Source organism: Trichogramma pretiosum, unplaced genomic scaffold (assembly GCF_000599845.2).
Source record: "Trichogramma pretiosum strain Unisexual culture from Peru unplaced genomic scaffold, Tpre_2.0 scaffold52, whole genome shotgun sequence".
Lineage (NCBI taxonomy): Eukaryota > Metazoa > Arthropoda > Insecta > Hymenoptera > Trichogrammatidae > Trichogramma > Trichogramma pretiosum.
This window is the reverse complement of record NW_019641695.1, coordinates 791,377-805,449: the sequence shown is the minus strand read 5'-3', so window position 1 is coordinate 805,449 and position 14,073 is coordinate 791,377. Positions and strand designations below refer to the sequence as shown.

Here is a 14,073-nt window from a genome sequence, read left to right as displayed (position 1 = left end):
TTTAAGGGGGGGGTATAGTTAATTTTTAGTTATTTTTGCTCATTTTTGAGATTAATTTTTTGAAATCTAGTAATGAAAATGTAGTAATATCGATTTGTACACTAAAAAGCATCACTTCAAGAGTACTCAGCTAAATTTTTGTTGAAAAATATTGAAAAATGAGCCTTGGGCATCGGTTTGAAGAAAACACGTCGAAAAATGCGGTGTACACGATAACTCCTCGCAGAATCATCAGAAACAAGCCGAATGACATTTTTTTATTAGTTTAGAGGATTCTGAAGGTACTGACGTCGAGTTTTTTAAAATATTTTCATTTTTGAAAATTTGGCGTGATTTTGAAGTTGAAAAAATGGGAAAAAATCGAAAAAGTGCACTTTTTTTTCGGAAAATTGTTGAAAAAAATGAAAATTTTCCCAAAAATGAAAATATCTCAACGTCACTACCTTGTAAAATAGTTAATAAATATCGGTGTAAAATTTCAAAAAGATCGGTCAATCAGTTTTTGAGATATGATGTACACCGTCTTTGAAAATGCTATTGTTCAGGAAACGCGTTTAAAGATTTTGAGGTCCAGTCCTTCTTCCTTATTGCACGTGCGTTAAAATGGCAATATCTTGGTTAATTTTGCTCCGATTGGCTTAAAATTTTAACTGAATACTCTTGAATGTATATAGAATCGAATAAGATATTAAAAAAAGTATCGAAAATTTTTGCGAAAAATACTATCCCCCCCCCCCCCTTAAAAAGAAAAAATCAATCGCTAGTTCGTATGATAATCATAAAGGGTCTAAATACTCGTCTACAAACGTATGTGCGTAAAACTATGTGCATAACTTGTGTCCACACAATAAAAGTATTTGGCAAACCAACTATGCTCAACGTGCTCAGCGAATCCGAGATTTTGAATGGCTCCTGTCTACGCTTGAGTGGTTACCTAATCAACGTTCGTAGAGTCGTAGAAAAATCTCCAATCGCGTATTACACCCGCAGCTCGGCATCGATGAGTATTTTCTACAATTCTTAATTGCACAAATCGGCCAAACCCATTGGCTTTTAGCCAGTTTAATCGCGCGCCTTCCTGCAACCACTAACGTACGTATTTCATATAACACTCATATTTCAAACTACACAATACTTCAAAGTTTGCTTATCGCACTTGTTACGAATATGTGTGGAGCCTGCCAGCACTTAAAACCTTGAAAATAACTTCATAATTAATTTGCGCGTGAGATTCAACTTGGAAAAGCTCGAATTGTAAAATACTTTTGTCTGGTAGCAAAATTTTCTGGCCTCGATGAATTAGCGAAGTTCGGGAAAGGCTTTTACGAGAAATAAAAAAACTCGACCGTGCGAGGTCAAGCCACGAAAACAAATTTCGAACGCTACAGATGTCCATCAATCTGCAAGTGATCGGCCTCAATTCTCTCTACGTAGTAACATCTCTATTCTCTTGCAATTTATGCTTGAATGCTATACTTTGTATGCAATCCTGTTGTAGTTTCAAATAAGAGACAGACAGAACGAGTGAGATGGGAAATAAACAACGCGCTAAACGGACACTGAACAGTAATTAGCTCGTTTACGAAAGCTCGCTTGTTCTGATAAAAAAGCTCCCATACACATACAAACACCAGCATTTGTGGTCCATAATCAAATGTAAATCGTTTGCGAACACAAAAAGTGCAGCAGGCGAATCAAGATCAAGTGAACATAAAAGCGAGAAAACGTACGAACTTGTCTATATAAACAAAAATAAAACGATTTAATAGCTTTTCAAGTTACCCCAATGGATATTTTTTTTATTGTTGCGTAGCGTACACAGTTTATTGACAAAAATACTAGTAATTATAAAGTCATTAAACGTTATTAGATTGTACTGTTCTGAAGAACGAGTTCTCAAGTTCTCTTCAATGAAGTGTCAATCGATTATTATTTACTTAATTTAAATATTTAAGAGAAATTCATTTTAAGCAATCGGTGTCATTTTTATATTTATCGTGACTCTTACTTTGATAGTTATAAAACTGATTTCTTTTTAATGTTGAATTTAAAATACCAAGATTTACGCAATGACATAGATGTATAGTTGAAAAAATGTGATTGCAATGTAAATAATAAATAGTAAATTATAAATTTACTAAATACTACTAAAATATAAATAGTAAATAATAAATTTAATTTTTTGAATATTTGGGAAATTGTAAGCAGTGGAATTTTATTTATTTATTTATTTATTTATTTATTTATTTATTCTGAAACTAGAGAATTAAAACTGTTAACTGTTTGCTGTACTGAAAATGTATTGAAATCTCAAGCTTTTTTTATTTTCAACGAAGATATTACATTCTTTTGTTACTTAGAACATTTTCTTCAAGTTTTTGCCTGTACATAAGTTCCCGAAGAGATCGAATCGCGCTTTACATCCGTGTGACAATTCTTATACCCATTCAACGGCAAAAAAAGTTTCACGTAATTGTTTGCAAAAACAAAAGCGCGTGTGCGAAAAGACACTTAGAATCTTTGTGTATAAGAAAAAAGGAATTTACGAAAAAGTTAAAAAATAAAAAATTCTAAGCTAGCAAGTGTGCGTACGACAGGAGAAAGGAGTGAAAAAATACAACCTGTGTGTATGTCTGAGGAAAAAGTTTCGCCGTGCGCTAGGTAGCATGGCAACGCGACGACGCCTCTCCCTCTTTATGCACGGCTCGCGCAATGCTCGGCTTGAAACTTGTTCGTTCGGCAGCTTCTAAAACGGATTACACACCGTACCGTGTACTAGAGACCAGAGAAGAAGAAGGGATAGGAACTCTTTCTTTGATGACTTAGCTCGCCACACTCATGTCCAAGACGGACGTGAAGAAATTTTGGTGCAAGTCGTAACGGTATACTCTCGGTTAAAAGCTATCTCCGTCAATTCTTAACTAAAAAATTTGTAAAAAGCTTCTTCTCATGCTCCCGAGATTTCATGCAATGTATCCATTGATTACATCGTGCTTTGTGTATAATTAACAATTGAAAGCGTTTTATATACAGTCTATTTTAATTGTTTTAATAAACATAAACGTCTCTAGGCTAAGCAGTACCTTATGCGGTATTCGCCTGACACAGAATTTGTGATGTAGTCTCGTGATAAATCGGAAGCTCGGTTCTTAGCATAAAATTGTTGGGTTTGCAGCCAAGTCTTAAACAGATGATGCACAGTGAGCCTGAATGCATTGACAATAGCTTGACTAAATATTTGTATAACCGATTAGGGGTGCGCGAAACTCGAAAAAACTTGATTCGAACGAATTCGTTCGAATCGAGTTTTTTTCGAGTACACGAATTTTATTGAGTTCTTGCCATATTTTGGAGTTCTAGTTAAGTAAATGATACATTAATAAATGTCCCCATTACCAAGTTCGTTCCAGTAGCTCCTATAGATTTCTCAGAACGTTGTAAAGAGTCAGCAAAAACATGATTATCGAGAACTCGAAACCGATTTACTGAATTTACAGCTACAAAAATGCATCTAACAAAAGTAGCTGTATCTCGGCAAAATTAAGATCGTTTTAAAATCTAAATATGGCATTGGAAAGATGAGACAAAAACTTACCTTACAATGCATAGAAATTTTTTTCATAGATGATTGTGCTGAGCTGTTTTTTTTTAAATAAACAAATACACTTTTCTCAATTTACGCAAAAACCCCGATTTTAGAGTGCTAGAAAACCTTCTTGTCGGAAACTGTCCAAATATTTTTAAAAAATGTCTGTTTTAGTCGATTTTACGCATTTGGGCCTTTTTCGACACTCAATTACGTAACTTAATTGGTGTAATAATGATCAAACTATTATAGCAAAAATTAAATTTACATTATAGTAGTTGGCATATTGAGGAAACTTTTTAAATATTTCTGGAAATGAAACTCCAGATCGAGCTTAATTAGATTTTGAGTTTCTATTTTACAAGCCTCTCGAGTGCTCAGATCACTTTAGAATATATTTTTTCTAAAAACTTTGAAAATTTCCAACAAAAAAGCTTTTTGCACTTATTCGTTGAAGTCGCCTTATACCGAGGTAGGAATTATTTTAATACTTGCGATAAATGTGTAATTTCGTGAAAATTCGAAAAAATTCAACTTTAGACCTCTCAAAAAAGGTGATAGACGGTACCGAAGATTCGAATGAAATTTGCAGAAAAGAAATTCGTTGGACTCTTTGTGAAGTGTGAACTTAATAACAAATAAAAAAACGTAATTTCTCGCACACGAGCAAGGACGGAGGAAGGAAAAAAGGAGTAATAGGGCTCGACACCTCATCGGTATCTACACTAGCCAGAAAGCGTCATTCTCTGTAACCTTTGCTCAGAAAATAATGGTCGTCGTCGTCGGTTGCAGTTGAACGCTTATAACCGTTTAAATTTAAGCCTCTCTGCTTCTGCTGCTGACCGCACTGTGGGACATATATAGGAACTACTTGCTGCGTTGACCTGCTAGCCCATATATCTATATACGCAGATGATATTCCCCAGCTCTCTCTCTCTCTCAGTAAAACGTTTAATCGATAGTTATACGCTCGGTGTCTGTAAGTGAGCGGTTGCCGAGAGTTCCGTAGAAAGATACGAATGAACAGTGCGCTCTGTCACATATACGTCGAAAGGATCACATTCGTGCATCATGCTATATGTAAGAGCAGTCAGTAGAGCGCTGTTGGGTCAGGAATTCACGAATTATGAACTTGACGAGCTGCCACTCAAGTTACTTGCATACATATATTTTTTACGTTGAATGACAGTGCACCGATTTTGAATATTAACCCATACATTAGTAGTTGTTAGACAGCCTATAATAATGCCAATAATGCCGTCTGAATAAACTTAATTTAAATTATTGATTTTGTTCGCAGGTGAGAACCCAGCGGCGATGCAGCATGGGGCGAGCGAAGGCCTAAGGTCGACGTTTCTCTTGACAATCGTTTTGACGCTCATCTCATTGCTAAGGTGACCACAAGGAATCGACGAGCAGTGTACAGTACTGAGTCACTGAAGTCCAAGACAAGTTTTCAATGTATTCATGCATTATACACGTACATAAACACATATAAACGTACGGCCGCAAACTGCTCTCTCCCTGACCACATCTACACGTATATAAGCGCGTATTTGTGTATCCAAGTTTTTTGTTACATGCACTAAATGGGTATCGATTACGAGGACATGTACAATGGAACATGCTTGTTACAAAGTGATTGTAACTAACAGAATAATCGACACACACCGAAACGCACAATAGGGCAATAATGATGCGTCTCATGTGCGTAAGCGTGCCATGTACTGAACTTGGTATAGACAGAGTATCTCAAAATTGTATGCAGTCAAGTGTAGCTCATAAATACGAGTATATAAATTGATGAAATGTATTCGTATTATACATGCGACACGGCGACACACGCCAAGACGTAAACGACATGTACAGAGCTGCGTAGGTAATTTTCCTACGAGCATATTCGTCGAATAATTGTATTTATAGAATACATTCATGTATGTTGCGTAAAAAATGCGAATGTGAGTCGCCCTTGGCATTATGTATACATGGAAAAGTGTTCGGCTTATGAAGAACCCAAGATCATTGACCACTTATTCGTGCCACTAACAGCGCGAATAACAAAAATATTTTTTGCTAAAATTTTCATTGACACGATCTTCCACGTAAAACACAATCGTTATAGATACAAATACGTATGTATTATGTAAATATTTTTAGTGCAGCAGTTTGACTGTTACCGGAGGCACTAGGTTCTTTCGTTATTACCTTCGTATCGTAAATAAAGCAAAAACACCAAAGCTTCAACGATCGGAGATTCAGCGAGGATGCGTCTGAACATTAACAAGTGTCATGCGCTCGCAAAATGTGCGTGCGTCAAGATTATAAATATTACTGTAAATATATACACAAATAATGCGTGAGTGCGTATGTAAGCAGGAGTTTACTAAGTAAACTCAGCGAGATGACTGTGTTAGGCGCGCAAAAGTAAACGAAGATGGAGAGACCGAAATTATGTATACAGTATACACACATCAACGCACGCATATAAATACGTATAACATGTAAAAGTATAATATGAGCGAGTTTGCCTTAAGGCTTAATGTAAATAATACAATTTCTGATTGGATGCCTGGATAAAAACTAAATATGTTACCATGTTTTTCAGTTTTTACCTATTTTTACAAAGATCATATAAATCTGGGTATATTATATATCTCTCAAACGTGCCGTAATTTTTTACTTTTTTTTATTTCCTCCAAAACGTGATTAGAATTTCGTTTGAAAAAGTTATCGTTGATCACGTACATTTTATCCTTCCTTAAAACTATGTATGTCTCATACTTTATTTATGCTTACTTGCATGTGCGTGAGTTTGATACTAACTCCGTTTTTCGTATTTTAATTTGTTTCGTATCTTTTGCAGATTGGGAAAACAAATTTCATGTTGAACGCGATGCAAACTACTGAAATTCTGACTGCCGAGAAATTATTTATTGCAATTTTAATAATTAAGATCACAGTTGTATTCAATTTACTCATATGCTCGTGATTAGAAAAATGTTTTTCTTCTTCTTGGCATAAAATCAGATGAATTCTGATTCATGGTTATAATTAATTTTTTTATAAAATGAAGCCTCATTAAATTTTCAACGAAGAGCTGTTATCATTCATCAAAAAAGCAAAAAAGGAGAAAAACAAACTAAATTATCTGTATAAAATATCCGGCGTGATACAAGGGGAGTATTCTGGTAATTGGAACGCTTTGGATGCAAAAAATTAAACAGCAAAACTTAAACTGTGGAGATTTTTACAATTTGCATGTATTAATTGAAAACTAAATCGTAAAAATGAACTCTTTGATAAACTATATGAATAGTTTTAACTATCACATCTTCATAAATTTGAGTAATTTTTAAATAAAATAAATAGATGAACGCACTTGAGTCCATAATCAATTGTAGAAGCTATGTCAATGAAATCATAAAAAATTTAGTTCACTAAAATTCGTGTAGTTTTTTTTACTTTTAGAAAAACAGAGCTCTTGAAAATCGCATGTATGATTATACTTTTAATTTAACCATTATATCCGGCCACAAAGATCTAATGTTAAATATCCTTAAAACATTCCTTAAAGGTATCGGGAGAGCCAAAATGCCGCTTTCTATTCTGTGATTTAATTATTTTTTTGTATCGATAATCTCTTTGCAACTTTGTATTAAATTAATTTGAAAAAATCCATTCTGTAACAACAATTTTAAAATGCTTCTGTCTTCGTCAATTTAGCTCAAATCGAGATGAATTTTTTTTAGTTTTGTAGAAAATTCTTTCTAGGTCAAGTAATTTTGGGTGTTAAGCTAAAGAGCGACTGAAAACTCGAAATTGACTTAAACCTATTCAAAATATATGGTTTATTCTCCGCAAAACTGCTTATTTGAATATTAAAAATGAAAAAAAATCAGCTTATCTCGTTTCAAACGATAAAGTGGATGTACTCATTCTTGAGATGAGATCTTGAGATTTCGTTGTTCGAAATATAAGTCCAGTTTTATGCTAAAAATCGACTGTTTTTTTTTGTTACGGCGGAGACATCCACGGAGGTTACAAATAGCTACTTTAATCAACTACGTTTGAAAAATAAATGAACAAAATTTTGCGTGCAACCCAAAAGTCGATTATAAAAAACCAGCCTTTTGACGGAGCGATTAAAAAGAATGATCCTAGCTCGAGATTTCCATGTTCATGAAAGTCGCAGTTTTATGAAAACACGTGAATTTTTTTTAGAACATTTTTTAGGGCCCTATGATATACTTAAAATTTACTTCGGGTGTATTGAACGTGGTATGATATTTATAATAAGCTCAGGTGCTTATGAAGATATGCATAGCATATGAAAAGAGATTTGATTTTGAGATCAAGATATCTTACGGAGGTGACGTTTTGCACACATATTTCGATGGCAAACGTAACTGGCACTAAAAAATTTTTTTGTGCAATCAGTAATAATACAACCATATTGAACGAATGACCAACTCATTTTTTGTTTCTTTGCGCTAGTTTAAGATGGCACGTGGAAACGTTAAAAACAGATTTGTGGAGAATTAACTGTATATAGTTATGAACTAGAAAAAATTTCCAAGAAAACTAAAAAAAAATTCGTCTCGATACTATCTAAATTAACGAAGATAGAATCATTTGGAAATTAACAAAATTTCAATCACAATTGTTGTTGCGATAATTTTATTGCGGAGTATACATAGGCTATATTACGTCAACCGTGATAGTCAAAAAATGACATTGAATCAAAGTATGTATACTCTTGATGAGTAAATTGAAAAATTAAATTCCTGAAAATATCAGATCTCTAGGTCCATCCCTCGCGGATCTACAGGATCTCAAAGTTAGAATTTGATTTTTCAAATTTTACTCTGATTTTCTAGGGTAAGTATGAAAAAATTGTTGAAAAATGATTTTTAATGTAATTTAATGAGATAATCATATTTGTTATCGAACATCATATTCATAAGCGTTTGCCCTATTTAAAAGTGAAAATAGCATAAAGATAAAAAAATAAATGTATTTGTCTCCATCGATTGGGCCAATATTGTAATATGTTTATCGATACATCAAAATACAACTTTTGATAAAGTTTGGTGATGGTTAAAACAATAGAAATCATTTGAGAGCATATTAAAGATCGAAAAACAAGAAAAGAAGAGAATGTTTTTTTACCCTTATGATTTTTTTTGACTATCACGGCTGACTTGATATAGCCTATAAATACAAAATTTTTATACTGTTATAATTCAAAGAACGGGTTAGTTGTTTTATTTTGTGTGATTATGAAATATTTAGCGTTGAATTCCGAAAAACCTCATTTCTAAGAACCAAAAAATATTATAAACTAATACTATATTGAGGTGAAGTGTAAATCTTTATTATGAACCAATACGATTGTATGTATGTGTGAGTATTTATTTATAGGAATGAAAAAGAGTTAGTTGAATAAATCATGAATTAATAATGAAAAATGGACGAAAGATGAAAAGTATATTATATACTTTTATCGGAAATGAGGAAGAGATCAATATACAAAAACTTGAGTGAGAATTCAATTGTATAAAATGATGTTAATTATAATGTCGGTAATAACTATATTTACTGTTTGTAATGACCGAAAAAAAATTAATAAAATTCATAGTATGCTCATCAAAAGATTTTTGATTTTTCCATAATATCATTTAAAAAGTTAATGAGTTTTAGTTATTGAAATTAAAATGTTAACTTACGATGCAGAAAAATAATGAAAATATATTTATAATGAGTACAAAAATTTATTTACAAAAGTGCATCTTACCAACAGAACGAATAACTACTATGTTCAACCGAAAATATGCCACGTCCTTTAATTATTTTTTTGTATAAAAATCACATACAGACATAAAATGCAAAAACATAGGTAAGTTCTTGAGTTTTTACTCAGCAAACAATTTTATTGAACATGTTTTTTCTTCATAGTACACGAATGATAGTTAAGCTATTCGTACATTAATAATTCTATGGTGGATATTATACATATTATTAGATTTAAATTTTTTTAAAGTTTGACTTAATTAAACATTTTTCATGTGTTCATTTAAGTACATTTCGATAACTCCCATTCTTGAGAGAAAAATCTGTCAAAATAATTAAGATAAATAAAGCCGTAAATCCAGCAAGTGTATAGTGTAAGTCATTGACCTCAAAACATTTGACATTAGTTTGGTTGAATGTTACAGACCTTAGTTGACTTTTATATTGAAAAACGTATTTTTGATCAAGTACCGGTCCGGTGAAGGTTAACTTTGACAGCTTAGAGTGTAAAAGTCAGTCGTTAAAAGATTGTCAAGCTCGAACAGCTACGGCACATCAATTGAATGATACAAAGCACTTGGATAGGCACTAAATTTGAATAATAAAAATCACAAAATGTTAAAATTATCGATACCATGGTTGTGGCTGTGAAGGTGTGCTCTCTATCTCTCTCTCTCTCGATTAAATTGATTCCCTCTCTTTACCTCTCGGTTTAGCTCGGAGAATTTATATTATTAATCCCCAAACTCACATGTCTACTAAAATGAAACTCGATTAAATCACGCCGACTCAGCGAGGCGAGAATGCAAGTTCACCACTGAACCATTGAGGTTTTTTTTTGCATTCTGTAACTATCGATATATCGTGTATACACGAAGAGAAATGTAAACATTTTCTCTTTATTTTGGTGCATTGCCCATTAATAATTGAAAGTTTGCCAAGTTTGTTACAGGATTGACAGTTTTTACAGTGACGCCGATGAGAGTAAACGCGAGAAAGTGTTGTGATATCATCAGTGCATTGCGCGTTTGATAAAAGTGTAAATACTTGATCCACTAGTCAATTAATCTCTTCGCAGAGAGGACAAGCACGAGTTTAATGCAGAATACTTAACTGACCTTTCTTTATATCGAATTTCTCGAGAAATCCGTGCACGCATATGGTCACTTGAACTAGCTAGCCAGCCGTGGCGCGTACATTCAAAGATTCGCAGCTCCTATTTGCACTGCACTGGTCGGTGACGTGGAAGCACACGTATCCTCCAAGTTTGCCGATGGGTAATAATGGATGTTCTGTGTCCAAGCATCCCCCTACATACGGCCTCAAGCTCGCGCACACAGGTCCAAGCATTCACGAGCATATCCCTTTCTGCGCATCCAAAGCGCCGATGTACACGAGCTCGTAGCCGAAGGCCAAAATAAACATTATCATCTATTAGACTCTAGCGATCTTATATTGCGCCCTAAAGTACATGCATATGAATAGGCGCAACTGTCAACGAGAAGCTACAGAAAACGAGCTATGCGTTTTTTACGGTTTATTGGCTCCATCGAGCACTCCATTAATGATTTAATCGCATCAAAGATCCTAATTAAATGAACGATTTATTCACTTCTATTAGAAGCGGCTTTTAATTAGAAAATGACAAAGACATAGTACTCAAGTCCTGGGCTGTGGGACTTGCTCACATAGTATAATACTCAGACATAGTCTCGCCCAACACGCGCAGCCTCACATACATACATATATATATTTATATATATATCTTACTATATATATATATATTATACACGGAGGCGATCGTAACGTTGCAGTCGTCGCCGGATAGAAGTGGTACTCGCGCGCGCAGAGGTCATTTGCAACTAAAGTGCTCGTTCAAACCTCCCGTGTATGTGTAAACGTGTGCGTGGATGCATGCGTGCATGCGTGTGTGTCTGCGCAAAAGGACTGAGTAGACGGCAGCGGGGAGCGAGGCAAGTCAATTATTTGGTCGTCACAACATGCCCGCCTGCTATACATGAGCGTGTGCAGGTCTGTACTGCATGTCTAGATAGAGAGCACCTATGGCCATTTGCGTGCTTGCAGCTACTCTCTCTCTCTCCCTCTCTCTCTCTCTCTCTCTCGCACGCACAGTTTAATTCAATCGATCGGAACATTTACTCCCACAACTCACATACATATGTGCACATTTACAGCATGTTCTTTTCTTTTTACCAAATGCTCAATTACATAAGCAACCATTTTGTACCTTTAGTCTGTCATTTAAACATATTGACTAACGTATTGTTTCGTGCAAAATTTGTCTGCATATCTTTGCTTGCTTTATGCTAATTCTGCACATTCATTTCAATTACAAAGTAATTATTTCATTTCCAAAGTCAGTTTGGTCAATCAAATTATTCCTAATCGCTAAAAATTCTTATTCAATTGAGTAAAATTCATAAAATTAGTTAGGATATAGCTAGCAAACTAACGACGCATAATTCACTCACCGCAATGATGTTGTCTGCTAATTATTATGGTTAGGTTAAACGTAAAATTGTTAAATTCTTAGTTCTTGCTGGTGCAACAATGAAAACTTTTTACCACTGATAAAAGTCAATTAGTAATAGTGCAGTATGTCTGAAACCGATGAAACTACATACGTCATAGGACAACACTTCGGCAAACTTGATCTCGATCGAACAGGTAAGAATCGGTATATAATATTCTTCGCTAACCTCGGTTTACAATCAATCATAATATGATGTTAATTTTTATCATTTTGTAAATAAACTTTTGAATGCCCGAACCGAAAAAGATTTTAAAGAATCACTGAGACTTTCGTTTACTTTTCTCCTTCTGTTTGCTTTGCTTTGAAAACTTAGGTAAAAACGGGCCACTTAGACTTGAGAGTTTATTTTTCTTATTGCTCCAATCAAAGGTATCTTTCCCTCTTCTTCGTTTCCTTTTCTTGAAGACTCAAACACGCAAAATCGCAAAAAAAGACAAAGTTTAGCCTCTTGAGCCGCAACCCCTACTGAAAGATTTTATTTTAATGCATCTTCTTTTTCTTTCTGCTCTTTTGGCGCAACTATCAAGGTTTCTTTGATGACGCGACGCAAGGACCGGGTCCGTTTGGTAGTTACGATGACCCAGTCAATGGAAGTTTACGTACAAATTTTGCCAAAGGACCGCAGATGTTCAGCGAGATGCATGGACGCCTATTTGAGAAAGGCTTCAAACGAATATTTCAAGGCGAAGCGTTGGCTGACGAAGAAAAAAATCAGAAAAAAAAGAAGAAAGAATCCAAGGTGATTATACACACTACGAACAAGCGGGAATTTTCTCCTTTTTTCTTATTTTAAATCTGAGGCGGGTAAACAAGAATATAGCACGTGCAAACCTTCTTTTACAATAAAGTTATACAAATGATTATTGAACATTTTTACGTTAGAAATTATAAACATGATTACTTGAAACATTTAAAAATTCACAGGGCATTTTGATACGACCCCCATTCCCAAAAAAAAATGCTACTCCAGGTGATTGGTTTGGTTGCATTGGCAAACAACCTAAGGCTTTTAGTCCTGAAACAATAGAACAGTCCAAGCCACCAAAAATGCCACCTAACTTCAGTACCAATCCTAGCAAAGTAGGTGGACCTGGATATAAGGACATATGCATCAATCCTTATCTTCCAATATATGGTGATTATGAACCATATGAACCCGAAATCAAGAGATCTAAAGGTATAAAGTAAAAATTTGATTAAAAAAAAAATAATTCATGTTCTTTATGCTTTTTCTTGAATTATAGCTAGTGCAGTACAAGTGAAAGATCGCTACAAAACAACTATTCCTCCGTCAACATACTTCGACGAAAATCCATTCAAACCATTGGAGCCAGTCGTTTTAATACCAGATCAACCAAAACGAGTCGGAAAATTTGCCGCAAAAATTCCCAAGTCTCGACGCTTCTACTTGACTTTTCCGCAGGCTCCAAAGGGCCCCAAATCTGGTTGTTTCAATCGATATCCTAGTTGGATAAGCGATCCTTACCAAATTACCAAAGAAGCGAAAAAGAAGAAAATTGTAATTCTAAAGATATGGCAGCCCGTTTATGATGGTGCAAAAAAAACGAAATACACTGAAAGTATCATAAAACGAGTCACGGATGTGGCTTGTAATGCTACAAATTATGCCGAATACCGCGAACAAGTTTACAAACTCGATTGAATCTTTTAGACAAATATGTTCATAGATATATCGTTAATATTTCCGAATTTAATAAATATTTTCGGAACTATTTGTCACTTCTTAGAGATTTAAAACTTTTCTAGGAAGAAACATATACGTTCAATTGAAAAGCTCATTAGAAAAATTTAGAAGGTATCTGTTGGTATTGAAAGTAAGGCATGTGATTTTTTTTAGTGATAAAATCCGGATTAAACTTATTTAAACTTTAATTTTCTCTGCATAATAAAAATCTATTAAATGGATCTTTTGGTGTATTTTTTTCTGTAAATTTGTACAGTTTTTTGTCAAAACTCTCTGTTACACCTTTTCCACAATCAACCAGCACTAAATTTTTCAAATAACTAGGATTTTTTAAATATTAGCAATAATCATAAATTCTGGAAAATTATCAATTTTCTGTTTTTGAAAAAGGGTGATAAATGGTCTTTAAAATTCTAATAAAATTTGGGGTGCGTATTT

At 34.1% G+C, this 14,073-nt stretch overlaps 2 protein-coding genes across 4 annotated transcripts in view; both read left to right on the top strand.

The window, feature by feature from the left end:
- The window catches only part of LOC106650755 (peroxidasin-like), a 167,947-nt gene extending 158,792 nt beyond the window's left edge, over positions 1 to 9,155 (top strand). For both annotated transcript variants that reach the window (XM_023462012.1, XM_014368957.2), the window contains one exon: positions 4,887 to 9,155. In XM_023462012.1, coding sequence (XP_023317780.1) covers positions 4,887 to 4,984 — 98 coding nt within the window. In that variant the 3' untranslated portion in view covers positions 4,985 to 9,155. The remainder of the gene's footprint in view (positions 1 to 4,886) is intronic.
- Positions 9,156 to 11,365: 2,210 nt separating this feature from the next.
- Positions 11,366 to 13,796, top strand: LOC106650735 (UPF0602 protein C4orf47 homolog). Of its 2 annotated transcripts, XM_023462018.1 has the most exons (5): positions 11,366 to 11,407; positions 11,931 to 12,064; positions 12,458 to 12,669; positions 12,855 to 13,107; positions 13,175 to 13,796. In XM_023462018.1, exons 2-5 carry the CDS (start codon positions 11,995 to 11,997, stop codon positions 13,591 to 13,593), a joined length of 954 nt encoding a protein of 317 aa, XP_023317786.1. In that variant the 5' UTR covers positions 11,366 to 11,407; positions 11,931 to 11,994; the 3' UTR covers positions 13,594 to 13,796. The 2 variants fall into 2 exon arrangements, with proteins under 2 accessions (XP_023317786.1, XP_014224404.1); XM_014368918.2 differs by having other exon boundaries at positions 11,375 to 12,064.
- The last annotated feature ends 277 nt before the right edge of the window (positions 13,797 to 14,073 follow it).

Coding starts and splice junctions, on each gene's coding strand:
- LOC106650735 (XM_023462018.1), top strand. CDS start 11,995: ATGTCTGAAACCGATGAAACTACATACGTCATAGGACAACACTTCGGC. Junction 12,065..12,457: donor ACTTGATCTCGATCGAACAG/GTAAGAATCGGT, acceptor GCAACTATCAAG/GTTTCTTTGATGACGCGACG. Junction 12,670..12,854: donor AAAAGAAGAAAGAATCCAAG/GTGATTATACAC, acceptor AAAAATTCACAG/GGCATTTTGATACGACCCCC.